Source organism: Phyllostomus discolor, chromosome 2, assembly GCF_004126475.2.
Source record: "Phyllostomus discolor isolate MPI-MPIP mPhyDis1 chromosome 2, mPhyDis1.pri.v3, whole genome shotgun sequence".
NCBI classification, from domain to species: Eukaryota; Metazoa; Chordata; class Mammalia; order Chiroptera; family Phyllostomidae; genus Phyllostomus; species Phyllostomus discolor.
In genome coordinates this window covers 103,863,003-103,888,501 of record NC_040904.2, presented here as the reverse complement: position 1 = coordinate 103,888,501, position 25,499 = coordinate 103,863,003, and the positions used below count along the sequence as shown (strand labels likewise).

Below are 25,499 nucleotides of genomic sequence, written 5' to 3'. Positions count from 1 at the left end.
GCTTTGCTAGCAGCCAGGTCCTTACAGGCCCCGTGGCTGGGGACCCCTGGCGCATGGGACATTCCCTCCTCAAAGTGCACAGGAGGCTTCAAACTGAGCTAAACTGAGTTTGCGTGAAAATCATGTCTCTCAGCTATCCCTTACTTCTTCACTGAATCAAGTGAAGAATAAATAACTCATTTTGGAAAACAGAGGCTTTTTTTTTTTGAGTGTCATGGAAAAGTTGACATTTACTTGCTTCCTTCTACAAAATTAGACCTAGTGGCCAAAGCTTGCCTATCTTCTCTCACTCCAAACATCATTGCATCATTGTATTCTCATTAATTCATGAATAATATGCTTAAATTGTATGATAACCTAGTTTCTGTTTAATATTCATGGAGATTGTAATCTAAATAAATAAAATGGATTAGCATTGACATCTCTCAAGGGCAATGACTGGCAGGTTGGATTTCATCACGGCCCTGCAAGGGTTGCTATTTCTTATTACCTTGATGTCCAAGTGAGCAACCCTGCAGTTGTGAAGGTACTGCAGGGCCTCCATGATGTCTCGGATGTAGAACGCTACCTTCTCTTCCATGAGCTCATCGTGATTCATAAGGTAGTCTAAGAGCCGGCCATCATCCATCCTGCAAGTAGAGAGGAAAAGGCTAAGGAAATGGGTTTGTAAAAAACCAGAAAAATAACACACAAACAAACCTGTAAGATCTTTCCCACTCCCTACGATAAAGATCAATGTGGTAATACAGGCATATTTTAGTTAGAACCCTAGGTTAGTATAATGTTCAGAACTAAAATAAATAAATAAGCAAACAAGTAAATAAAGAAAATGATAAATGTGGTATACTTCAGAGAAGAAAGCTATATAACCTTGTTTAAGACATATTCTGTTTTGTTAACTTTTTTTTTATCCTCACCTGAGGACATCTTTTCATTGCATTTAAAGAGAGAGGAAAACATCAATGTGAGAGGGAAGCCTTGATTGGTTGCCTCCTGTACGTGCCCTGACCAGGGATTGAACCTGCAATCTTTCAGTTATGGGACAGGGCTCCCACCAACTGAGCCACACTGGCCAGGCTGTTTTCTTAACTTTTAAAATCATAAAATCACTCACTCTGCTGGGGGGGGGGGGGGGTAGTTCTAACTCAAAGATCCTTTGAGAGGTCAGGTTGCAAAACAAACAAAGGCTTCAGAGGGGGAGGGGGAGACAGATGGAGAGCTCTCCGGGGGAATCCTGATTAACAGAAACCTGGTGCCTACCTTCAAGCAGCCCCACCTATGTCTTCCGAATCGCTTTTATTTGTCAAGTTTTCATTGGGGAAAAACCGAAAGTAGGCAAAGTTTAGCTTTGGCATTCTCGACCCCTTTTTGAATGCTTTGCCTTTTAGCAATTTTCCAACTTTAAAAACTGTTAGCGAGACAAGGCAGGAGGAGCCCAGCAGACCCTGATCTGAATTACCCACTTCCCTGTGAAGACCGTGCAAGGGTCAAGTGAGCAGAGGCATTTACACACAGTTGGTGGCAAGCGTAAGAGCTCAATAAGTGCCAGCTACTTTCAGGTGCCCTGTGTCCTCTTTAGCGAGGAGTGACCACATGTCAGACAGTTACTCTCTAAGGTGCACGGGGCTGTGAAAAAGAGCCCCCCCCCCCCGGAAATGCCCAGGCAGAGAAGCTTGAGCGAGAGTCAGAAACTACTTCCAATCACTGCTGAAAACCGCCCCCACCCCTAACCTGGGCCAAGTTTCCAGTCTCTTCCCTAGCTTGTTCCTTCCTACTGGTCTATTCTGCTTTCCTTGACAGGAGCAAAGGTTAGGACCAATGAAAATCTGCATTGCCTTCTTTTCTCCGTCTCTGCCAGGGTTGGGGTGTGGGAGGTGCACATGGAGTGTAGTTGTATTGGGCTTGTTTGATGCATCCCTCTGGGCTTCTTGGAGCACTAACAGGGGACATTAACAATAGCACTGCTGTGAGATCCAAAAGTCTCAGTTGCCAAACTCACCCTTAGAGCCCTTGGGTAATACAGATGTCCAGGCCCTGCCATAGACCAGAGGATCAGAACCTCAGTTGTCTGCTTCAGTTGCCTGGTAGAAAAAAGTTCTACCACTGACTGGGTGGCCACAGAAAGGGAACTACACAGTCACAGCGTAACCAAGATTTATCACAGGAACTGCCTCTCACGAGTCTTACCTAAACTTCAGGTCCAACCTAGTCCCTTCCTATGTTCTCAGAGCACCCTTCTACTCTGAGGGTAAATGCAAAATATGCACTTACCATACTATATTGAAATTAGCAGTTGGTCTTCTTCATTCCACCTATAACTCCTCAATGTCAAGAACTATTTTTTCGTCTTTGTTCCTCCCACCCTGGCCCAGGTCATAGTGAGTGCCCAGTAAATGCTGAAACTAGTGTAATCCAATATTCATCTAATTTAATCCCTGCAACATCTCTGAGAAGCGGGAATAATTCTTCAGACTTCACAGATAAGGACTCTGAGGTCCAGGAAGTTAAGTACACTGGCTCCAAATCACAGAACGGGGATTAGCACCCAGTCTTCATCCCATTGTACTGAGAGCCTGGGGATTCACACCTTCCCTCGGAATGCTGGCCTGCAAATCTGAAGGGGCAAAGGTCCTGGTTTACAGTACCACTTTGGTACACACGTGACAATACCTTTTATTGGAAGTACAGTCAAGTGCAGCAAGATGTCACTTGTAAACAAAGGTAAAGGTTAATACACCTTTTTGAGTTGGGAAGCTCCCCACAAACAGGTTAGGTTCTGAAAGGCTGTTTTTAAGTGTATTGGTTAAGTCCGAAGTGACCATGCACTGGCTACTATGCAGCTGTATCCGGATCACAGAAAAGTTACAAATACTAACAGTGTTGTTTTTGTCTCCTCCCATTTCTTTTCAACCAGTTTAAAAGTTTAGCCTAAGATGTTTGCACTTTGGCTTTTCTTTTCCTCATAAATAAAGTTATGATGAATCGCTTCTTCAAAGACCCACATACATGTACAGCTAGACCAGTGACTTTAACCTTTCTCATCTCAGGGCATACATAAACTAATTACTAAAAATCTGCAGCACACCAAAAATGTACTTTCTGCTGATCTGAAAAAAACATAGGTATAATTTTGATTCATTCATACTGGATAGCTGTTGTTCTGTTGGTTGTTGTCATTTTTTATTTTACAATCTAAGGGAAAAGAGGTTAGTGCTCTTGGCTCAGTAGTTAGGTATGGCATGTTTTTAAAAAGATTTTATTTATTTATTTTTAGAGAGAGAAGAAAGGAGGGAGAAAAAGAGGGAGAAAAACATCAATTGGCTGCCTCCCACATGTGCCCCAACTGGGACCAGCCCCAACCCGGGCATGTGCCCTGACTGAGAATTGAACTGGAGACCTTTTGCTTTGTGGGACAACGCTTAACCAACTGAGTCACACCAGTCAGGGTGTTGCGTGCTTTAAAAATTCTTGCAGCACACCAGTGAAAATTGCTGAGCTAGACTAACAAGCACATAAGAACAAGATTAAAATGACATTGCGAAGCTATGAATGGAGGTGCTTCTTTATGGAATGAGGGTCCTAGTGAAGACTTGCATGGCATTGGTCTTGGTGCAAATATCTGTCTCCTCTCCAGGCCCAGGGCCTCATCAGCACCAATCTGATAACCTTCCTGGGAGGGCTCAGTACTTCTGAAAATGCTTCTTTAGTCTGTGTAAAATCTCTCTAAACCACAGAGCATGTCCTCTGGTCTTAGCTTGGTGTAGTCGTGAGAAGAATGTGAACTTACTGCTTTATCTGATGTGTCCTGGGGGCAACCAGGGCCAACTACATGGTTGCCTGAGTCCCTAGAAACTCTGGAATGAGTGGAATGTTCTGAAGGTAAGGTTGTGCCCCAGAGGATCTCCCAGTTGGTAGATGACAGTGGGTTGACATGCAAGCCCCTCCCTTTCATCCCAACTCCATGCCCCCACCCCCCCGTCAGTAAGTCTACTGTCAAAAGCTTTTCCTCAACTGCCCAGCTCAAAGGTCCATAACAGAAAGAAGATGAAAACTGGAGTGAGACAAATGCAGGTTCAAGTCCCAGCTTTTCCAATTCCTAGTTTTAAGGATCTTCCTCATCCTTGATTTTCTAATCTATAAAATAAGAATAACATTTTTATAAAATGGAGGGCAGAGTGCATGTGACACACAGCTCTTTGGAAACTATGAGACACTGCATTGGACAGAACTGCTAGCAACTGAGCCCTACAGCAGGGGCCCACCTCAGAGGGATGACCCCGTACTCACAGCTCCAGAATCAGGATGTAGGACGTGGGAGACTCGTAGGTGTCGTGGAGGGTGACATACTGTGGGTGCTGCAGGTGCTGGAGCAGGGCAGCCTCGTGGGCAGCCTGCTCTTTTTTCTTCATTTTTTTGCTAACAAATTTCACAGCAACATCTTTGCGGGTAGCTTTGTGAATGCACTTCTTTACGATGGAGAAACGGCCTCTGGAAAACCAAAGGGAGAAAGCATTTTGTTAAAGATTCATTAATCAAATAGTCATTACTTTACTCAGGATGTATGACATTTTCTCTGAAGTGGTCAAATAGTAACATTTTATTAGGAGTTCTATTTTCCTGTACAGTAGCCATCCCTTGCCCACCCAGAGGCGTATGCTCCAAGACCCTCAGTAGATGCTGAAACCGCAGAAAGCACTGAAGCCTACACATACAATGTTTTTCTCCTTTTCACTTAAAGGAAACGCTTTATGGCTTCTCTCAGGCATTTCTGAATTGTCAGCATTACTGCTCTTGTGCTGTGAGGACATTAGTAAAATAAGGGTGATGGGAGCACACGCTTTGCCGCCTCGACAGCTGACCTGGTAACTGTGATGGCAGCTACATTGCAGGGAGTGGGCTCGGAGTGGACATGCCGGACAGAGGGGTGGCTCACAACCTGCGTGGGGCAGTGTGGGGTGGCACAAGATCTCGTCAAGCTACCCAGAACAACGCACAATTTAAAACTTACAAATTCTTTACTTCTGGAATTTTCCATTTGATATTTTCAGACCACAGTGGACCATAAGTAACTGAAATTGTGAAAAGTAAAACCATGGATAAAAGGGGGTACTACTGTATTTTTTTTTTTAGAATTTTATTTATTTATTTTCAGAGAGGGAAGGGAGGGAGAAAGAGAGAGAGAGAGAAACATCAATGTGCGGTTGCTGGGGGTTATGGCCTGCAAGCCAGGCATGTATCCTGACTGGGAATCGAACCTGCGATACTTTGGTTCACAGCCTGTGCTCAGTCCACTGAGCTACACCAGCCAGGGGGTACTACTGTATTTTTAAAAAAGATTTTATTTACTTACTTTTAGAGAGAGGGGAAGGGAGGGAAAAAGAGAAGAAGAGAAACAGCGATGTGTGAGAGAAACATTGATCTGCTGCCTCTCGTTTGCCCCCAACCAGGGATGTGGCCCACAGTCCAGGCATGTACCCTGACTGGCAATCGAACCTCTGACCCTTTGGGTCAAAGGCCAGCACTCAATCCACTGAGCCATACCAGCCAGGGCTGTAGTTGTAATTATAATGTTATCATCCACCATTTTTCCTTCCTCTGCATTTCAGGATTCTTTGACATGCATAAAAACTAATAGCATTTTTTAGTCAATATATTTTTCTGTCATTGTGGAACATCAAGCACAGGTTCAGTTTTCTTTTCTAAACAGAATGTATTTCTATAAAATACTACAGTAACGATAGTAACAATATTAAAAAAAGGAGGAATTCTACTTGTGATAATTTCAAAAAAATTTTTAAAGAGGTTATTTTTAGTTTAATTTTATTTATTTATTTATTTATTTATTTTAAAGATTTTATTTATTTGTTTTAGAGAGAGGGGAAGGGAGGGAGAAAGAGAGGGAGAGAAACATCAACGTGTGGTTGCCTCTAGCACACCTGCCACTAGAGACCTGGTCTGGAACACAGGCGTGTGCCCTGACTGGGAATCAAACCGGCGATGCTTTGATTCGCAGGCCTACTCTCAATGAAAAATGTCTAATTTACACAACAGTAGAGAGAATGCTGTAATAGATGCTCTATGCACCTAACAGCCAGCTTCAATAATTATCAACATTTTGCCAACCCAATTCCATTCATTCCTTCCCTGCCTTCTGCTTTTTTTGAAGTGTTTTAGGCAAAATCCAGACATCATGTTATTTCATTTATTAAACTTCAGTTTGCATCTTTAATTGACAAGGACATTGAACATGTATGTAACCACCATTCCATCTTTACATCTAGGAAAATTAACTGCACCTAAAATAAAATGTTCCCAGACTCAGCTGTAGCCCTATGGAAGGGAGTGAGAGACGGTAGAAAGGGGTGGGCTGATCAGCATGGAAGCAGAGAAAGGGAGGGTCAAAAAGGTGACAAGCCAGTGCCAGCGAGGCCTGTCCAGAGGAGCCCTAACTCAGGAGCGGAGGAGTGCAGGGTCTGAAGAGCAGCTTCTGCCCACAGCAGAAGTGGATGCACCAGACATCGTGACCAGGGCTGGCTCCCTGACTTGGCTCTGTGGTCTCTGAGCAACTTTTTGACAGTAGTTTTTTTTTTTTTCTATAGATTTTCTCCAAAAGACAGAATGTGCTAATCAATAAAACAAGTATCAGGCAAATGTTAATTCAATGCCTATTTTGTACCAGACATCATTCTTGGCATAATGAACAAATATTTGGTCAGAACGGAAGTTCTATTTTATGTCATGAATTAATAAACAGTCATTCTGACTTTTAACTGTACTCTCGTGAGTTTGATTATTATAAGTCAGTGTTTCCAGAGGAATGTGAATGCCGAGCAAGGTCTCCTGAACTGCATGGCCCTGACAAAGCACTGCTACCTTAATCTTAATTTGTGTGTATCAACATTACGCACCTCCACGCTTTAGTCATTTAGTCTTGCAAGGTTTGAAAACAAAAGCATCCCATCATCCCACCCATCCCCATCTTCCTCCTGAGAAGCAGTTTAATATACAAGTTTAATATATTTTAGCTGATTTAGGTATCTACTTCTATGACTCTAAATGTGGTATGTTTTGTGTGACTACATTTTGATTTTTTCCAATTTTACTTATTATCTGTTGACATCCCAGTATGAAAGGTGTGACTTCAGTGACTTCCCTCCCTCTGTCTCCACCTCATAGCCACTTTCCCACCCCGTCTCCCAACAGAACTATACTGTAATCCATTTTAGTGTTTATATTCTTGGAACTATGTCAGTGCTATTTACAACTGAACCTCTAGCAAACTATGAATATTTTTCCTTTTTGTGGCAGAATGCACTTTTCAATCATTTCTGACAAAGAGTGCATGGGAAAATTAGTTGTTTGAGACTTGCATACTTGAAGTGTGCTTATTCTACCTATATACTTGATTGTTAGTTTTGCTGAGTATAATTCTAGGTGGAAAAATTCATTTACAATTTTAAAGGAATTATTCCCTTGCTTTCTGATTTCTAGTATAATTGATGATGTTAACTGTCGATGTCCAAAGCATTATAACTCCTAACCTTTTGTTCTGTCCCTCACTGAGATTTCCCCCACATTCCCTGGTTCCCACGGGCCCCCTCCTATTGTTCTTCTGGCCAAAAAGACGGGATTGCCTGAGAGTTTCAGCTCCCCACTTCACTAAACTGTGGTTTTGCATGCATGCCCTTGGGGCAAAGCAGTGAGAGAGAGAAGGAGGGACCAGGGGAGGCTCCCTGCTCTTTTCAGCTCAAAGGGCCCCCCTTGCCCTGTCTTTTGGCCAGAAAGACAGATCTGTCTTGGGGTGCTCCGTCTCTGTGTGGGCTGTAGTGTCCGGATTTGGCCCACCCTTGGGTCAAAGGAGAAAAAAACAAACAGAAAACTCACAGCCACTATTTTCATTTTTTGTCAAGCTTTGACTTCCTTCCCCAATCTCCCTGCTACTGTTTTTTTCTCAGAATTCTCACATAGCTGCTTTTTGCATCCCACCCCTGGGATTCTGGTTGAGGTCAGTGAGAGAGAACAGAGACAGCTACAAGGGGTTTACTCCATCTTGGCTAGTGTGGGAAGTTGGCTCATTTTAAGAAGTGGGGACTAAAAAGCTGCTTGAAAGCTCTGAGAGTGGAGGAGAGAGGGGCCCCTCAGCATCCGGTGGGCACGTAGTCTCCTAATTGGCCTGTTTGGGGCAGGGCTCTGCTGCCCTCCGCGGTGCTGGTGAGCTTGAGAACAGAGGCCCTCTGCTGTACTCTTTCCAGGAGAGTAAGCCCCTACCTAGCCTTTTCCTGGGTGGGGAAGGATAATTGTGCAGCTGCCTGAGGCGCAGGAGGAGATTTGAGCTGCAACTTTTCCTCACACAGAATTCAGCCAATCCTGCCAATGAGGGGCATCCTCTTCACACCTATTTCCAGAGGCTCTGGGTGCTGCCAGGACCGGAGCCTCTGGGGAATTCTGCTGTCTCTTATTGTGACTCTCACTTGCCCCCACAACTGACTTGAATTGAGTTTTCTCAGGTTTCCCAGGTTATTTGCCACTCTTTCAACCTGTTTTTGCTGCTTCTGATAGTTTATTGTTGTTGTCACTTCTTCTAATGTCCTCATGTTTATGTGTCTGCTTTAAAAAATCCTTTGTTTTCAAAGGGCTGAAATAATTTTAGGACTGTGTAAATGTAACTACTTCTTAACTGTTAAGGAGTTGAAATGACATCCGGCCCCTTGAAGGCCACCACGAGGCTGATGTGGCCCCGGTGAAAATGAGTTTGACACCCCTGGTTTAAAGGATCTTCTGAAAATGTAAGGACCAATTAGGGAGAGAGGAAAAATTTCAGGTTGTTGGAGATGTAATTTTTGAAAAGCCACTGCTTGCTTTGGACAGATCAGAACATTGATCTCCTCTTTGAGGAATATCCAAACACCCATCTCTTCCAGCTGAAACACACTTCAGCCTATGGCTGTCCACAGCAGATTCTGTGTGGGAGAGGCATTACCTGGGGCATCCAGGAGATGAAAGCAGGTTGACCTGCTCACGAGGAGAATCTTATCTAGCTTCATAAACTTCAGTATTGTGGAGAAAACTAGATGTTAATGACTACTGCTTATGTATCACAAAAGTTGTTGTGATGCAAAACAATATTTTAGAGTAATCAAGCACAGGCTCAGGGTCAGAGGGCCCAGGGCTTGAATCCTGGACCTCAGACCTCAAGGAAGCTACTTAACCCTTCAGACTGAGTTTACAGCTACCGTAAATCTACTCAAACACCGTGTAACAGAATTGGGTTAAGTAACTTTTATATAATATCTGCCCGGTGTCTGGAACACTATAGATGCTCAATAATCATCTAATCATCATCAACACCACATAAGTGTCTGTCGGGCTTGTGTCTACACAAAGAAGATGGCAAAGGAGGGCTGAGGTTGTTGTGTTTTGGGTGTTGTTGTTGGTGGTGGTGAAAGGTGCTACAGTGAAGGCAGTGATTTACGTTGTGACTACTGCCTAAAAAATGGGACCAACAAACACCTGGGCTCTTTCTACTCTGTCACAGCCACCTGCTTAGGAGATTCTGTACTCCGCTGAGGGATGCCCATTGGAGATGGAGATGCTGCCAACCGTGTTCTTCTCTTCACACACCCAGGGCGGCTGGTGACTTCCAAGACCCCGCCCACATTCCTCACTGAGACCACCTGGAGGCTACTGCACACACGGGGACAGCCCCCTTTTTGTTCCTTTCCATCAACTGTTTTATGGGACAGGTGATGCATGTTTTCACTATTCTTTTAAAAGTCATACTTTTATCCTTTTTGTTTTCGAGGACACACTTTTATAACCAAAATACAAAGAGAGAGAGAGAGCGCGAGTGCTTGGACTAGAAATGTCCACAAAACACTGGGCTTGCTGCATGTCCACCCACAAAGATCTGCACCCAACAATTAGTGACTACACAGCCCTTCGTGGGAACACGTGAAACTTCTAACAAAATCCGACCACATACTACTCCTAAAGCAAGTGTCCCCAGCAGCAAAGGGTCAGCGTCATGTAGACCAACTTCTTCAATCACGGTGCAATGTAGAATCAGTAACAAGAAGATAATTGCAAAAACCTCATACATTTAGAATTTTAAAACATATTTCTATTGTATCAAAGAAAAAATACTAGGTGAAGGAAAAATACTTAGAACTGAATGAAAATGAAAATGCCACATAGCAACTGAGATGTAGCTAAAATTGTTCTTTGAAGAAAAGGGTGAGCCTTCAATTCTCATACCAGAAAAGAAGAAAGGCTGGGAGTTGATGAGGGAAGCCTCCAACTTCAGAAGTTAGAGAAAGGACAACAGAAAATACATGTAAGTGTTCTCGTTTTTCCTAGTGTAGGGAGAATGCACTTAGTAAAAAAAACACATAATAAAAGCAGGTTGTTCTTCTGGTGTGGTGTTGAGTGCTCACGAATGAAGGACTGGAAAACAGGGTCATTACCTTCCGATTTCATTCAGCTCAGTGTAAGCCGAATCAAAGTTTTCCTTCCAGGAAATGGTGGCCCCATCAGCAGCAGCATCTTCGGAAGAGAGAGAACCCATTTATGACATTGAGGAAGTCACACAGAGTAACAAAAAGGTTAGCAGAAAAGCTCCAGCATAACCCCAAATCAGGACTAAATACGGAGTCTCACTCAGTGGGAAAACACCACGATTCTCTGCCATTCTCATTTAAAAACTATGATCCAAGGAAAAACTGAAGTAACTCCCTGTGCCACCTACGGCAACACAATGACTCAAGGAGTCAGGAATGTAAGTTCAGGATATTTTACAGATAAGTATTTTGCAGAAAAAATTAAAAGGAAGTCCTGGCTTGTGTGGCCCAAATGGTTGGAGCGTTGTCCAATCCCTGGGCAGGGAGCCCACGAGAGGCAACCATTCAATATTTCCCTGTTATATTGATGTTTCTCTTTCTCTCCCTCCCTGCCCTTTTTCCCTTCTTTCTAAATGCAAAGAAAATAAATGTCCTTGGGTGAGGATAAAAAAAATTAAAAGGGAGAGTGAAAACCATGCTGAAGACCAGACAGGCCGGTGAGAGTCAGGGCTGTGGGTGGGCGTGGTCAAGGGGCTGGGGAAGGTCACAAAGCGGGAAAGGACGAGGGAAAGGACTGTGCTCCAAAGGGTCTAAAGACTTCTCTTTCTCACCTCCTGGTCTCAGGCACTAATGAGCTTATCCCGTTTATGGAGTTATTTACCTTAACCCAAAACACATGCCCAAGTAGAATCTCTGCAGCATTCCTTTAGGCGATGACCCACGCAAGCACGCACATTCCTATCTGCGGGTTTTCTCTGGGGACCAAGGCTGACAAGGAGCAAACCGTGAGCAGGGCCACCCCTAAGTGGGGCTCGGGAGGAGAGGACCAAGCCAGCAGCACAGCTCTTCCGACCCCGGTCACCTGGGGCTGCCCAAGCCCAGCTGAGGCTGAAGGTACCCATCCGCACTACAATCGGAGGAAACAGAGACCCAAGGCCAGGGTATCCCAGTGAGTCACGGCCCCACCCCCCACTGGAACAAAGCCATTGGGAGGGTGCTGAGCCAGTGGGGGCGGGGCTGTGGTCTGAGACCCTGGAAGGTTTCTGGAGCCCCTCTTTAGGCTCTGGGATTCTCTTAACCCAAAGAGACATAGACTCATTGGCTTTTAAGTGCAGTAATCTCCCTTGTCCTCCTGACACACACTGTCCACTCCCTTGCACTGCCAGAAACCTCACTTCTCGAAGCTTTCTGTGGGCTAACAAGTGTCCTCTCTCAAAATGTCCTGGGGACCAAGGGGGCTTGGTGAGAGAGTGGAGAGGTGGGCGAAACAGGAGCCTCGTTTGTACAATACTCCCGTGTAGCTGGTCATGTGTGTATCTTCGTTAAGGATTTGGCACACCCACCTAAAAGTGTATTCTGGGAGGGTAAGAGACTGGGGAAATGATAGCCCCTTCAACCAGGTTCCTTTCCTCTCCCCATTTTACATTGGTGAGTCGAGGGGGCAGAAGGGGGGGTGTCCTCTAATACTGTGCGGTGCATGTATGCCTGGCAGGGGCTCCCAGGGGAGAGGAGGGTTGTGGTGTTTCCTCTCAGAGGAGGGGCAGTGAGCACCCGTGTGACTCTCGGCGTCTGCCTGCGCCTCGGTCCCTGGGGACATGCCTGGTGCCCAGGGAGCCTGGCTGGCCCAGGCTACACACAGGTAGCAGATCTAACTCTTGCCCCAAGACACCTGAAATCACACTTTATGGGGATACTTTTTGCCAGGCCTCTGAAATGTTATTTGACTGAGGCCACTGAGCAAATCCAGGCCACCTGTTCCATGGCAGCTGACACACTGATGAACAGACAGTGCTGGCACTGACTGTGCGGCCACTGACCAGGCGCCTCGCCTCCACTGCCTGGGGTCCTGGGTATGCCTAGAGCTCACCGTATTCTGGAAGTCTCACAAACTCCGAGGGCTCACTGGGAAGGCTGATCCCCCAGGGGTTACTGGCACTGACGCGGAACTGGTAAGGACTCCCGGGACTGAGGTCTTCAATGACAAGGTAAGTGTCCAAGGTCGAAGCCACCGACTGCTGCCAGGCCTGGGAACCTAGTGTGCAATTTCCAAGGAGAGAGAAAGAAAAAAAGCCAGAGGGACATTGTTTCAGAGACCTTCAGCAAACAAAGAAAGGAAAATTGACACATTCCATGCGAGGGACAGTTGTGGCCGCGTGTGGAGCTCTGAAAGCCTGCGGGCCGCCTGTGGCAGGTTCGGGCTTGCCTTCCCCAACACTGGAACACACCACAGCGGGTGTGGGGGCAGGGGCCGCAGCCATTTCCAGCATGCACCTGTGAGCCTGGGAAGACACGCAGACCTCACAGAAGTTACAGAGGAACATGGGACAGTTTTGAATAAGGCCATGAAAACAGAAAGTAACAACAAAACTGAGAAGCTGCATTTGGAAATCGAAGCAAACCAGAATTGAGCATGTACTGAGCGCCATGCGCCTGTAAAACGCTGCGGGAGGCGTCCTCACACAAACCTCTCTTTTCCCTCGCTCACTGAGACGCACAGGGACCCTGTGAGGTCAGGAGACCAGGTCTCCTGCACAGGTGAAGAAACTGAACTCAGAGAGCCCCACCAACTTTCACAAGACAACTGCCCACTGCTGAAGCGAAGATGGACTCTGTGAGCCCTGCTGGTGCACTCAGCATCGATGCCTTTGTGCTGAGTAGGGAGACACAAGAGTGAACAGCCCAAGAAAGAGCAGAAATGAACAGCGTCGGCACTTCCCCAGGAGAAAGAAGAGTTAAAATAGTAGGAGGAACGGACTGTGCAGGAACACATGATTTTGGTTCTGGGTGCAAGCATCGCTTTCAGTTCCCTCGTGCAACTTGCCGTGTGCTTCAGAGATGTGTTATTAGCAATCAGCTGCCTGGCAGCTTATCATTTTAGCTGATTCTTCTCTATAAGTAGGTGTCAGGCTCAGTTGCTTACAACTGCTGAAGAAATGCATGCGCTTTCAGCGTGTAAACGTCACAGATTTAAAAAGTGAACAATTTGCTTAAAAAGGTACTCTCTATATATCGATCTCTCAGCTTTATCTGGGGGTGGGGGTAGGGTAGAGCTCTGTTCCTGCTCCCCTAGTTGTTACTCTTGGGAGAAGGATCACAAATGAGCCAACTAGAGACCTGGGCTCTAACTTCAGCCTCCTGCTTCTGTACTTCAGACCTCAGCCTCCTCATCTGCAGAACCTGCCTGAAGGTCTCTGCCTGCGGGACTGGGCTCGTTAGGCAGGGATGGGCACATGAAGGCACTCTGAAATCTGCCACCAGTCATCACTTTGTCAAAAACCGCTGCTGGGTGCATGGGATCCGAGAAGGCTCTGCAGTGTGGCGCTGTGCTGAGTTGGAAGACACAAGAAGGACCAGCTGGTAAAGGGCTCAGAGACCAATAGTTTCATGCGTCTGAAGGCCCTCTTTACAAGGAAGAGGAGACAACCAGATGGCCCACCTTCCTCTCTGTACTCCACGGTGTAACCGGAAATAGTGCAGTTTCCTGTGCTGGACGGGGGCAGCCAGCGGAGAATCACGGAGGTGCAGCTTCTCTCCTGGGCAATGGGGCGGTTAGGGGCTGCCGGAACACCTTCGGGGACAGAAATTAGGGTCAAGTGCTATTTCTGCAGAACTTGGTATTTTACACCAGGGTTGAATGTCACCTGGGAAACAGTACCTAATCTGCATCTCAAATTTTTCCTATGACCTGGGAGATACACCTTGCTGTCAGAAAATCTTCCTTGATTAGAACATCGTCCTGATACACCAAGGTTGTGGGTTTGATCCCTAGTCAGGGCACATACAGCAACCAACCAATGAATGCATCAATAAGTGGAACAACAAATCTCTCAACCTCTCTCTCTCTCTTCCCTCCCTCTCCCTCCCTCTCTCTCTTCTCTTTATCTCCCCCCCCCCCACCACCTCTCTCTAAAATCAATACATAAAAGTTTTTCAAAAAAGAAGAAATTCTTCCTTGGGCTAAATTCGGCACATGGGAGATGAAACTTGGTCGGAGGTGGAGAGAACATAGAAATCTCCTATTGAAAATTCATTCTGTTCCCGTCTGCTAAAACCTTACTTTGGGACCTTCACAATGGCTCCCCGGATCCCACTCCGCCCAGGTCTCGGGGAGCCCTGTAATGCCCACAGAAAACATCTGACTGACACACAGGCAGAGAGTGAGGAGGAAAACGGGACCTCGGGGCGGGGGGCACAGCAGGGCTGGGCCAGGCGGGGCGGTATTTAAAGGCCACAGGGTTTCAGTTCTGTGAGGTGAAGTGAAGAGGCTGGTTACTCCACAGCGTGAATACACCTCACACTACTGAACTGTACGGTTAAATTTGGTTCAGATGGTGAATTTTATGTTACGTGTATCTTGTGACAATAAAAGCAAATATTTTAACAAGTATAAAACGTGCTTAAAAAAGAGGACTGTACCTTGCACTTTAACCGCAGCGGACGTCGATGCGGTCCCGTGGTCGTTAGTTGCGATGCAGGTATAAATCCCACTGTCCTGGGGCATCAGATTACAGATCTTCAGGGTGATCTCCCCGGAATCACTAGGGACATGGAAAGGATGCCTTCAGACTCCAGCAGTGGTACAATGGACAGGTGAGGGGCTGGCATCTGCTGTGCCAGAGCTGAGTCCTCAGGCCCAGGGGCTAGCTCCCGGTCTGTACACACCTCGGGTGGTCACCTTGCCTCCCTACATTCTCATTTCCTTAATTATGGAGCAAAAATTTTTGCTGTGCCCCTTTCTCAAGCTCATTGTACATGAGGGATAGGGGTAGAAAAAGTAAAATGAGGTAAGAATTAGAACACGGTTTGAAATCTATAAAGTCCAATACAAGCACTGTTCACAGTATTACTTGTATAATTACCACCAGCAATTTTGTTCTGAATAGTTCCAGTTGCAAAGATCAAGAAAGAATGGGGGGAAAAAAGAAAGAAAGAAAGACTAAAGAATGAAAGTGTGCAAGCATTTCAGGTTCTAACAGTGGAACCCTCCAAAAATTAAGTGAATTAAATAAAGAGCAAATTCCTCCACTAAACGGTGGCTGTCTTGGCAGTCCCAGTTGGGGGTCTGGAACTCGCTCAGGATGGGCTGCTCGGAAGGGGCCCAGCGCAGAGGCCCCGTCAGCCCTGCTCACCCCCCACCGGTTGTGACACAGCGGTGACCCTCAAGATCCACACAGAACACTGACCCTCCCCTCACCTCCTTGGGCTCGCTGGTATTCTAGGGCCTGGGCAGGGAGGCTTCACAGTGACACCCTTTATTGTACATCCACCAATGTTAAGTTAGTGGATGAGAGTCCGGATCTTAGGTGTTTCTCCTGCAGATGTTTCTTAAGAAGCGTTAGGGCTTGTTACTGCTCTGCACTGCAAGCAGTAGTCCACAGTAAAGCTCACACTTAGTAGCAATAAATATTAACGGGATGACTGGGAGGCAGTCAGCCAAGTTTTGTTAAACACCCTTTTTGCCCAGAAGCATGCTGTGGCTGGATTTTCTGTTTTCTGTTATACATTTTGGAGTGGGTTATTGTCTTTTCTGGTAAGACAATTGTTCTCAGGCTGGTGGGAGAGCTAAATACTGATTGCATCACTGTTTCCCAGGATCCCGAGGTGCACAGAGAACACTGGGGCATCCAGACATGAGGATCACTTTCCTACCACAGGTCTGCAGCCTCCTCACGTCTGACATAGATGTTATTTTGGGAATCCTTAGGGAAAGACAGTTAAATAGGCTGAAGGTAAGTCAGTGACTGTCAGGGCTCTTCAAAAGGATGGCTCAGGCTTGACCTGAGAGAGAGAAGGTTCGTGTGTGTCCTTCTTTGTTTAATGTGGGTGCAGGGTGCAGTCTTTCTGAACCGTCCTTTCTGACCCTCAGTATGTCTGCACAATGCTGAGCAACAAGTGAGTGCATGCTGGTCACGGCCCGTGTGTCCCTCAGGCTGAGGCGTGCTGAGCTCGCGGCCTGGGGACCGCCGCCGTGTGGTCAGAGCGAGTGGCCGTGAGCCACCCACAGTTTTTGATGCGGTCTTTCTCCCAGTCAAGGCCAAGCGTTTGCTCTGGAATAGGCTCCAGGGCAGCTCTTCTCTGGGAGAAACTAAATCACGGGAACAGAGATGTGTCCCAGCGCCTCTGGGCGTTGCACTAACACGCTGCGGGTGCGGAGGGGGTGGGCTGCTCACCAGGAGGACAGGCTGTATGTGGCTGAGCTGCTGTCAGTGTCAAGGATGCTCTGGTCTGGACCCTTCCAGGTGATGGTGGGCTTTGGTCGCCCACAGACTTTGCACTGCAGTGTCACTGTGTCCCCAAGCAAGCAGGTCACATCCACTAAGGGCACAAGGAATTCTGGGGCCACTGTGGTTAAATTGACATAAATTCACATCAGTCAGGACTTAGAATAAAACAGTCATTTTATAGCACGTTACTCTCATTCCCCACTTATGGTGTGTAACAATTCAAATAACCTTCAGCTTAACACTGTTGGTTAAGCCGTGTCCAATGAAAAAGTATTTTAAAGGTAGTAAATGTTTACTGCAGACAAATCAGGAAACACAGATGAGCAGAGAGAAGAAAAAGCTCCGCTATGCCATGATCCAGAGGTGACTATTGTGAACGTTCTGGTAAATACCCTTTCAGGTTGTAATTCAACACACAGGTTCTTATGTAAATTGAACCCCCTGGGCAAATGGACTCTGCGGCCTTTCCACCTCACAGTGCATCGCCAGCACGCCCCCTGGCGGTGCGCACCGAGCCGCCCCAAGCTGGCCTCAAGGCTCCTGCTCAGCGCTGGGTTTGCCCTGGTTATTTAGCCACACCCCGTGTTCTCAACTCTACCACTTTTTAAACTCACCTTCTTGGATGAAATTTGGATTTAAGATCTGAAAAACACAAAGAAACAGAAGATTGCTTAAATCCTAACCTCCTAAAAGAGAACAGGAGACTTTTACTCTACTGAGTAAGAAGTGCAAACAGGGGGGATGAAGCCCAGAGCCCAGCCTCCTCTGCTGTTTGTGACCCCCTGGCCCCCCACCCCCACGGCGACAAAGAGGGTGCCTGGTTGCTCTCCTGTCTGCTCTGGTGGGTCACATGCACTCCAAGTGGCGGGTTCCCCTGAGTGTGAGCTCTGTTGGCCGTGCTGGGCTTTTTGTCCTCTTTTGCCTCCGTGGCCCTTCTTCCCTGCCACACGCACAAAAGGCCATTCTTCCGCCCACCCTGTTCAACATCCGCCCAAGTGTGATGGTACTGATTCTTCCCAGCACCATGAATTTTCAGAAACAGAGGACCTGACATTTATCAGATTGGAAGGGTCATTGCCATTCATCACTCACCACTAACCTAGTGGTTTCCTTCTGAATGTACCCACTCCCCTCAGTCAGGGAAACATCTCGGGAAGCAGCTAAAGGCAGAGCTTGCCTGGTTGAAGGGGAAATGATTGTGCCCCCTACCCTGTCCCCAGCACTGTCTCCTGTCCCCCAGGCCTCCACAGGGCAACTTGAAAACCATTGATTCAGTGGCTCCAGCCCTTTTGGCAGCACAGGTGTGGAAACAGAGATGTAGACCACCTGGGTGACCTGTGTGGTTGCACACACACACACACACACCATGGTTGGGCGGCAGAGGCATTGCTGGAGCTCTCTGCACAGCGTGCTGGCCGCCATCTCACACCACGCATCTTCACAGAAGGAAGCGCCTTCCGGCCAGTGGGTCATGCTGAAAAGTCACCACTCCTCAGGAGGATGGAAGCCTTGATTTTCCTCCTAACTTGGTGTTACCTCTAATCACGCAAGTCTGGCTGGAACCTGGCAGAGTGAGCAAACCATGGGCTTTGCAGTCAGAGAGAGGCTGGGCTCACCTCTCCTATTTAATGTGATTGCATGCTGATTACTTGAAAATCATTAGCATCGATTTCCTCTACTATAAAATGGGAATAAATAATACTCGGTACAAAATGTTATCACAAAGATTAAATGAAATAATGCATGTCAAGTGCTTAGCACTGTGCTTGACGAGTAACAAGCCTTCAGTGGCTAATTACATAAAGAAAGATTGTCTAATTCTAGTCATCTCCCTTAGGCTAGGCAACCTGTTGTTACAGTGGTTTATCTCTGACAAATTATCCTGCAAAATTCTTCTTTCCTTCATAATGAAGCCAGAAAGCTCGTGTGCCTTTCAGATAGCCCTTTGGGGCACCCACAGTTAGCTCCCTGTATTTACTTCATCCGCAAACATGGTTTCTGTGCATTCTTCCCTCACTTGGGGACCCACCGGAACCCTTTGGAACAAAGACGCTATTTCCTCCTGTGGGCCCCCCTCTGCAGACCGCTTCCCATGTGCGCCGCCCGGGTGTTTCCCGCAGGTGGCGGCGGAGCACTCCTGCCGTGCCCCGTTGTCTCAGGACTCCTCTCTAAAGGCTGCTCACACCACTGGCTGCCTTCCTTTAAATCGGTGGTTGTCAGTCTTTTACCCAGGCAGCTTTAAAGCTTTAAAAATACAAAGAGACTGGGGGGGGGGGGGTGGAAGTGGGAGGGAGGTGGGGAGGGTGGGCTGGGATGGGATTAAAAGACAGAAAACTGTACCTGAACAACAATTAAAATGTAAAAAAAAGTTGAATTTAAAAAAGAAAAAAATACAAAGAGACCAACACCTGGGCCTCATGCCCAGAGATTCTGTTTATTTAGTGCAAAGGCGATCCAGGCATCGAGAGTTTTGAAAGCTGCCTCAGGCTTGAGGAAAGCTCCTGAAGTCCCCTTCCATCCAAGGGGGCAGATCTCAGATGAACCAGCTTCCTGACCCTGAGGCTTTTCTGAGGTGGGGTGGGGAGGCGTGGGGGCATCTGGAAACAGTTGCTGCCTCTCCCACACCTAAGAGACCCCTAAGTGAGGAGACGTGGTGGAGGACTACCCAAACGTGGTGGGCTTCGCTCCACCCCGTCGCTTGTAGGTGGCGCTGCACCTGCCTTAGGTTGAGGCAGGAGGAATGATGTCCAAACCAGTGGTTTCACAGTCAAAGAAAAAGGGATTAGCAATGTTGCGCAGACGCAACAGTGGCCATCTCAGGGTGGTGGGATAAAGAGCGGCCTCCCGGATCCAACCAACATTCACTGCCGCCTCGCCTCGCTAGTCCGGGCTGAGGTTGCGCGGACGCAGAGACGCTAAGACGTAGGCCCTGCCCCCAGGGTTTATAAAATGTTGTTTGAGCTTCCGGTGATTCTTTTCTTTCTCTTCTTACCTGGGCTTTCCAAATATTCTGCAGTCAGGATGTCTCACTTTTGTAATAACTTTTTCTTTAAAGAAAGAAAAGGTACAGCCAGAGCTATTAAACTAGGTTTTTCCCGGCCATCAGCCCCTTGTTATTCATCTTTGTGCCTCGGGCCCTGAGTGCGGGTCTCCAGCACGGTGGGCATTTAATACATGTCAGTTGAATGACTGTTTGATCTTTGTCCTCCTTGCAGTCCTCCCAAGAACTGAGGACCGGTTCATAAACAGAATCTGGAAATAGGACCAAAAGATCTATAAAGCGCCGTAGCACTTCTGAGTGACGACTGATTCTAGTTGCCTAGGTCCTGTTTTCAAATACAGATGCAAACTTTCTGGAAAATGACTACGAAGCAGTAAAAGCCATTGCCGCTGAGAGAGGAGGCTCTCAGCAGCGCGCTGTGCAGGCGGGAGGTCAGCTCTGCCAGCAGGAAGAGTGCAGGCGCCAGACCTGCTCTCCTGCCCTGAAAACATCCCTGGAGTCACTCGGGCCTCAGTTCTATCCATAAATTGGGGGCGATAATGCCCACCTGGAAGGTTGTTTGGTGTCAGGACTCATTAACTGATGAAGATTTTCAGAGCCGACCCTTGGTTAGGTGGCCGTGTCTGGCGGGGAGGAAGGTGGACGGGCTCGCTGCCTTCGCTGGGCCAACCGTCTGGTGCGCAGGAGGGCAGTAAACGCCATCTGTACAGCGTCCCGGGGGCACCTGGCTGAGCTTAATGACCAGCCCCCAACGAACAGGAAGCACTGCCCTCGCCCTTTCCCACTGCCACACAGTGACGAAGACTCAGGTAAAAACGACTTGGGAACGCAGCCCACTGTGTTCGGTGTCGTTACCACCCCGCGGGGAACCCGCCCCAAGGGAGCAGCACTGCGAGCCCAGGCCAGGAGTCTCAGAGAGGAGACGCAGGGCAGTGGGAGAGTGAGTGGCAGGTTCCTATGTTGCCAGGTTTGAAGTGGGGTCTCACAAACTGGCGCGGTGCAGGGCTCTCATGCAGCACTCCCAACTGCTGCCAAGAGGGTTTCCTGCCCTGTTTCCCTTCCTCATCACGCCCCAACTGCATTAAGTACATTGTTCAAATCTTCCTAGTTCGGGGGGTGCCCACAGGCTGCATGCTGTCCAGGAAGGCTAGGAATGCAGCCCAACACAAAATTGTGAATTTACTTAAAACCTTTGTTTTACTCATCAGTTTTCGTTAGTGATTGTGTATTTAATGTGTGGCCCAGAGACGCCAAAAAGTTGGGCATCCCTGGTAGACTTTAGTGGGGAGGTTGGAGAGAAACGTCGCCAGTGAGGCTTCACTGCAGGCTCTCCGTCTGGAAGGGCTGGTGGGGGCACTGGGTTCACCGCGCTGCTGCTCGGCTGGCCCAGGTGTTGCTGATGTCGGCGACGACATCGCTGATTGGGGCCACACTGCGTAGTCACATAAACTACCTGAAAACTCCTTCATTTGTTCCTCTGGAACCCCAGGGGCAAGTGCTGGGCTGGAGTCTCTTACTTCCATTTCCAGATGAGAGAGGGAAGGCCGTGTGAGATCACAGAGACAGTGACAGCGGGCTGGCCCCAGGTGCTCTTTCCGGCACAGCACTCAGTGCAGAGGTGGGGCTTGGGAGAGCCTCGTGAAACCTTGTTCTCAAGGTCAAAGGCTCACCTACCTGCTAACCCTGACTCTCCCACCTGCCTCTCCAGCCCGACTCTACCTAGTCCTCCTCTTCAAATTCCTCCAGCAAGGCCCAACAGCCTGGGCAAAATTCATGCTAATGGTTTTTCCAACTTTGCCTCTGGATCATGCCTGTAGAAGACCCCTCCCTCATTTTTCCTCTTTCTACTTGGAAGCAAATCAGAACGTGGACCAGAGGAGGGTCTCCAGGGCCTCCTCACGCTGTAGCATGAGGCCTGTGGATCTGTCTGTGGCCCCTGCAGACTACAGGGCCCGTGCGGGCAAGGCTTGCATTTTGCAGAGTGCTGTTGCACAGTACCTGGCACTTAGGCACTACATTTAGATTTGCCAAGTCAAAGGAAATTTCAAGTGGTAGGATTCTAATTTGGGGGAGTTGAGAAAATGTCTTGCCATGAACTTGGGGTGCTTCCCGGTTTCCAGGAGCCGGGAACGTGCCTGGCTCTGGAGCTTCACCGGCCGGCCGGCGTGGAGAGTGCTCTTCCTCGGCTCTGACCACGCGCCCATCTGTCGTAACTTCTTCCCCAGATGTCACTGCTGCACTGGGCTCCTGAACCCTTCACAGATAGCAGCCCTTCTACATGATTTATGTAATGCTGCTTAACAGAGCATTTTGCACTTAGCAGGAGATCACATATTTGTTGAATCAACTTAACTGAGGTCACACAATTGTTAGAATATTGGCCTCTGACCGCCTTATCTATGATGTTGTTCATGTGTCAAGGGACCTGAGGTATCAGCCTGGGACCTGAAGGGTTAATCATAAGCTGTACGTTTTTCTTGAAGCCTAATGTTTTCCTTCCTTAGAAACAGTGTGGCGTCCGAATAGAGTGGAAGATGGGAAGGAGGAGAGAACTGGAATCCAGAATGGGTGTGGCAGTGGAGGAAAGATGGCTGTCCCTCTGAAATGCACCTCTCTCTCGGGGAGCCCAGGCCCCGCAGGACGCGGCTGGAGCAGACCTGGAGCAGACCGCGGGGTGAAGAGCTGCGGCGGAACCTGGTTTGGTTTGAACAGCAGAGGGCGGCAGGTGGTAGTGTTTCCTCCCGCCGGAGAGAATTCCAGTCCTTTCCTGATTCTCCTTCAAAGTGGGAGGGCGGTGAGGTGACGGGAAAGAGCCGCAGGTAAAATCAACCAGCACTGAATTCTTAATTCAGCTGATCTCTGAAGAAATCTCCAAAGGGTATTTTTCTTGCCAGTCAATGGCCAAGATTCTGACCCTATGACCTGACAGTGAAGGCAAAAATCCTTGTATGTCTAGAAAAGAAGGCAGCAACTGACTCCCGAGTAAAAATATCCCCACCCCATTTTTCTAAATCCCTCATCACCAGCCACAAAACACAGTTCAAAACTACGTATTGAGAATGCTAAAAGAATAAAAGTGATCAAAGGAAGCTCAAAATAAATGTCCTAAACCTTGAGTGAACCCTCGTTTCTATTCTCTGCCCCTTTGTGCTTGTTTCATAGGAATCTGTGTTCAGAGGAGAAAGGAAAAGGGATTTTAGATGGTTTGAGATAATGAGACTTGGGAATTAAATGAACGGATATAAGAAAAACAATTTCTAAAAATTTGGGTATGATTTCTGGTTTGGAGTTTAACCCTTCATGTTTTTGTTGTTGTTCAGGTACAGTTGTCTCCAATTCCCCTGACCCCAGCCCTCCACCCCAGCCTCGACCCTACCCCCTTTGGCTCTGTCTGTATGTCCTTCATACACGCCCCTTGATGACCCTCCCCGCCGGTCACTGTCCGTTTGCTCTTTAGTTCAATGTCTCTTAACCCTTCATGTTTGTCATCTGGCCAAACCAGACACGATTTTCTGAAATTGTAGAAAATATTTTTCTAAATTTTAGAAAGTCTTCCTACCTCTGCTCATTCCTAAATGGACATGAAGCTGCAATTGAAAATATGTAAATGCAACTCTGTCCCAAAAGCAGTAGAACTGCCTCTGAACTAGTTCCTTACTTCCCAACTGTTTTCACTATCCTTTAGTTCTAAGCACTTTTTCTTCAACTTTGATTTATTTCTGACTCAATTGTAATGGAAATGTTTTATAATCTCTAAATGTATGAGATTTTAAAAAGTTATCCTTCTGTTACTGATTTCTAACTTAATTGTATCGTGGCTGGACTAGTTGGTCTAAACGATACTGTTTTCTTGATTTTTGGATGAGACTTGCTCCATGAATCAGTTTTTGTGAGAAGTCCCGAGGGTTCTTGAGAGGAATGCATGGGCACAGACTGTGGGGCGCAGTCTCTCTGGATGGGTGGCCATGGGTCAATCACATTGTTTTATGGGGGTTTCTAGTCCACCTCCCTCTCCCAACCTTGCTTGGTGTTTTGGTTAGAGAACATTTAGTGTGTCCTCAAAAATAAAAAGGATGAAAATATGACTTTTAACAGAATAATACAAGAAATCTATAGCCTGTCCCACAAAACAGCTGAGGGGAAAGGAACACCAGGAAGCGGTTGAGCACTGTATGCATTGCTCTCACGGTGCCCCCAGCAGCCTACAGGCCTGTCAGGAAGGGGTGGGGGTGGAGGCCGAGGACAGTCGGTGGCAGTGTTGTAACTTCTTTTTCATAAATCACATTCCCAACCTGGAAGCCAGGACCTCAGCTTTGGATACTGTCTTTCTGGATGAATGTTTTGAGCTCTCATCCCTATCCCCTAAACTCTTTTTAATGAATGGAACCACCTCCCAGAGTCTCAGGACCCACAAGAGGTTAGAACGGGCTCTGAGGACATGGGAGAGTGCAAGGCTGACCTGGGGGCTCTGTCCCCAGGTAGGGACGCCCACACCTGGTGGCCCTCCGCTGACTCTCCACAGTACTCACTACAATATGGTAACGCTTGGTGTTATGAGTCTGACACATTGCATCAAGTAGGACGTCACATTGAGTGAGCCTGCAGGAGAGCCTTGACAGCACAGGGTGGGCGGGGCTGTGGGGTGTGGCCGCTGCTCCTCTAGTAGCAGGCTCTGAGAGCAACTTCTCCTGGGTCAATGGCACTTCACAATCCCATTAGTGTCCGCGGGAATGAAAGGGCCCAGAGCTCCAGTCTAGGGGAGGGTGCCACGGGACGCGCATGACTGAGCCTGTGCTGACTGACTTGTGTGTGGGCCTGGGAAACCAGTTCAGATGTCTCTAGCTCATACAACTGAACGGCCTTTCTTGGCTTCTATGAATGGACTCCTGAGTCACTGGGAAAGGGTGTGAGGGAGGACAATTAATTACTCCAACTGTCAAATGACTTAAAAAGTTAAGGAAGAAATTCTCCTCCAACAAGTAGATGTGCAACAAGGGAGGGTCAGAACCTCAGTGACAGTCTTCCTCTGTGTCGCTTGCCAAGTTCGGCCACTCAAAGCACTGCAGTCAAGACCTGCTCCTTTCACTGGCTGAATAACCATGACCTCTCTGGAGGGTAAGAAAATCCCAGCTTCACCGGGTGGTTGGAAGGAACAGAAAGCATAACAGTTGTGAATATGCAGTGGAAGGTCTCCAGGAGAAACACCCTATCTGGCACAGTTAATGCCCTGCTCTTCATGGCAGAAAAGCAATCAGTCTGCATGGATTGTCACAAGCAAGCTGGGCAAGAGGAGTGAGTCTCCGGGCCAGCGCCATCAGATATATTACAAAGAAAATATTTTGTAAAAATAAAATGAGAGGAATGTGATGCTTCATTTTCTTTTCTCCAAAGAGTTCTTTTCTTAAAAAAGAATTCTTTTTATAAAACGCAGAAACAGGCGTCGGTGGAAACACGCTGGCAATGCCAGGAGGTCAGTCAGCTGACTAGGGGTGCAAGTTTTTGTCCATCTGTCTGGCCAGGTTACTTTGAAGTTCTGATTCTGGGACACGGAGCCACAGCACCTGAGGTGGGAGCACCAGGCCAGCTCTTTGAAGACGTGGAAGCTGGAGGTGGGGCACGTGGGGGTGGGGAAGGCAAGAAGGGGCAGCTCCGGCCATTCCTACCCTTCCCCGAGCAGGGAGTGGCCGATCCACTCAGGTCTCAGGAGGCCATTCTTGC

The 25,499-nt window shown here is 47.7% G+C and overlaps 1 protein-coding gene across 8 annotated transcripts in view; it reads right to left on the bottom strand.

Moving 5' to 3' along the window:
* Positions 1–25,499, bottom strand: part of KALRN (kalirin RhoGEF kinase) — a 701,923-nt gene that overhangs the window by 6,441 nt on the left and 669,983 nt on the right. For all 8 annotated transcript variants that reach the window (XM_036018207.1, XM_036018206.1, XM_028504792.2 and 5 more), the window contains 8 exons: positions 17,395–17,422; positions 16,727–16,898; positions 14,973–15,094; positions 13,993–14,124; positions 12,424–12,588; positions 10,464–10,542; positions 4,288–4,488; positions 491–629 (listed from right to left, as the gene is read on the bottom strand). In XM_036018207.1, coding sequence (XP_035874100.1) covers positions 491–629; positions 4,288–4,488; positions 10,464–10,542; positions 12,424–12,588; positions 13,993–14,124; positions 14,973–15,094; positions 16,727–16,898; positions 17,395–17,422 — 1,038 coding nt within the window. The remainder of the gene's footprint in view (positions 1–490; positions 630–4,287; positions 4,489–10,463; positions 10,543–12,423; positions 12,589–13,992; positions 14,125–14,972; positions 15,095–16,726; positions 16,899–17,394; positions 17,423–25,499) is intronic.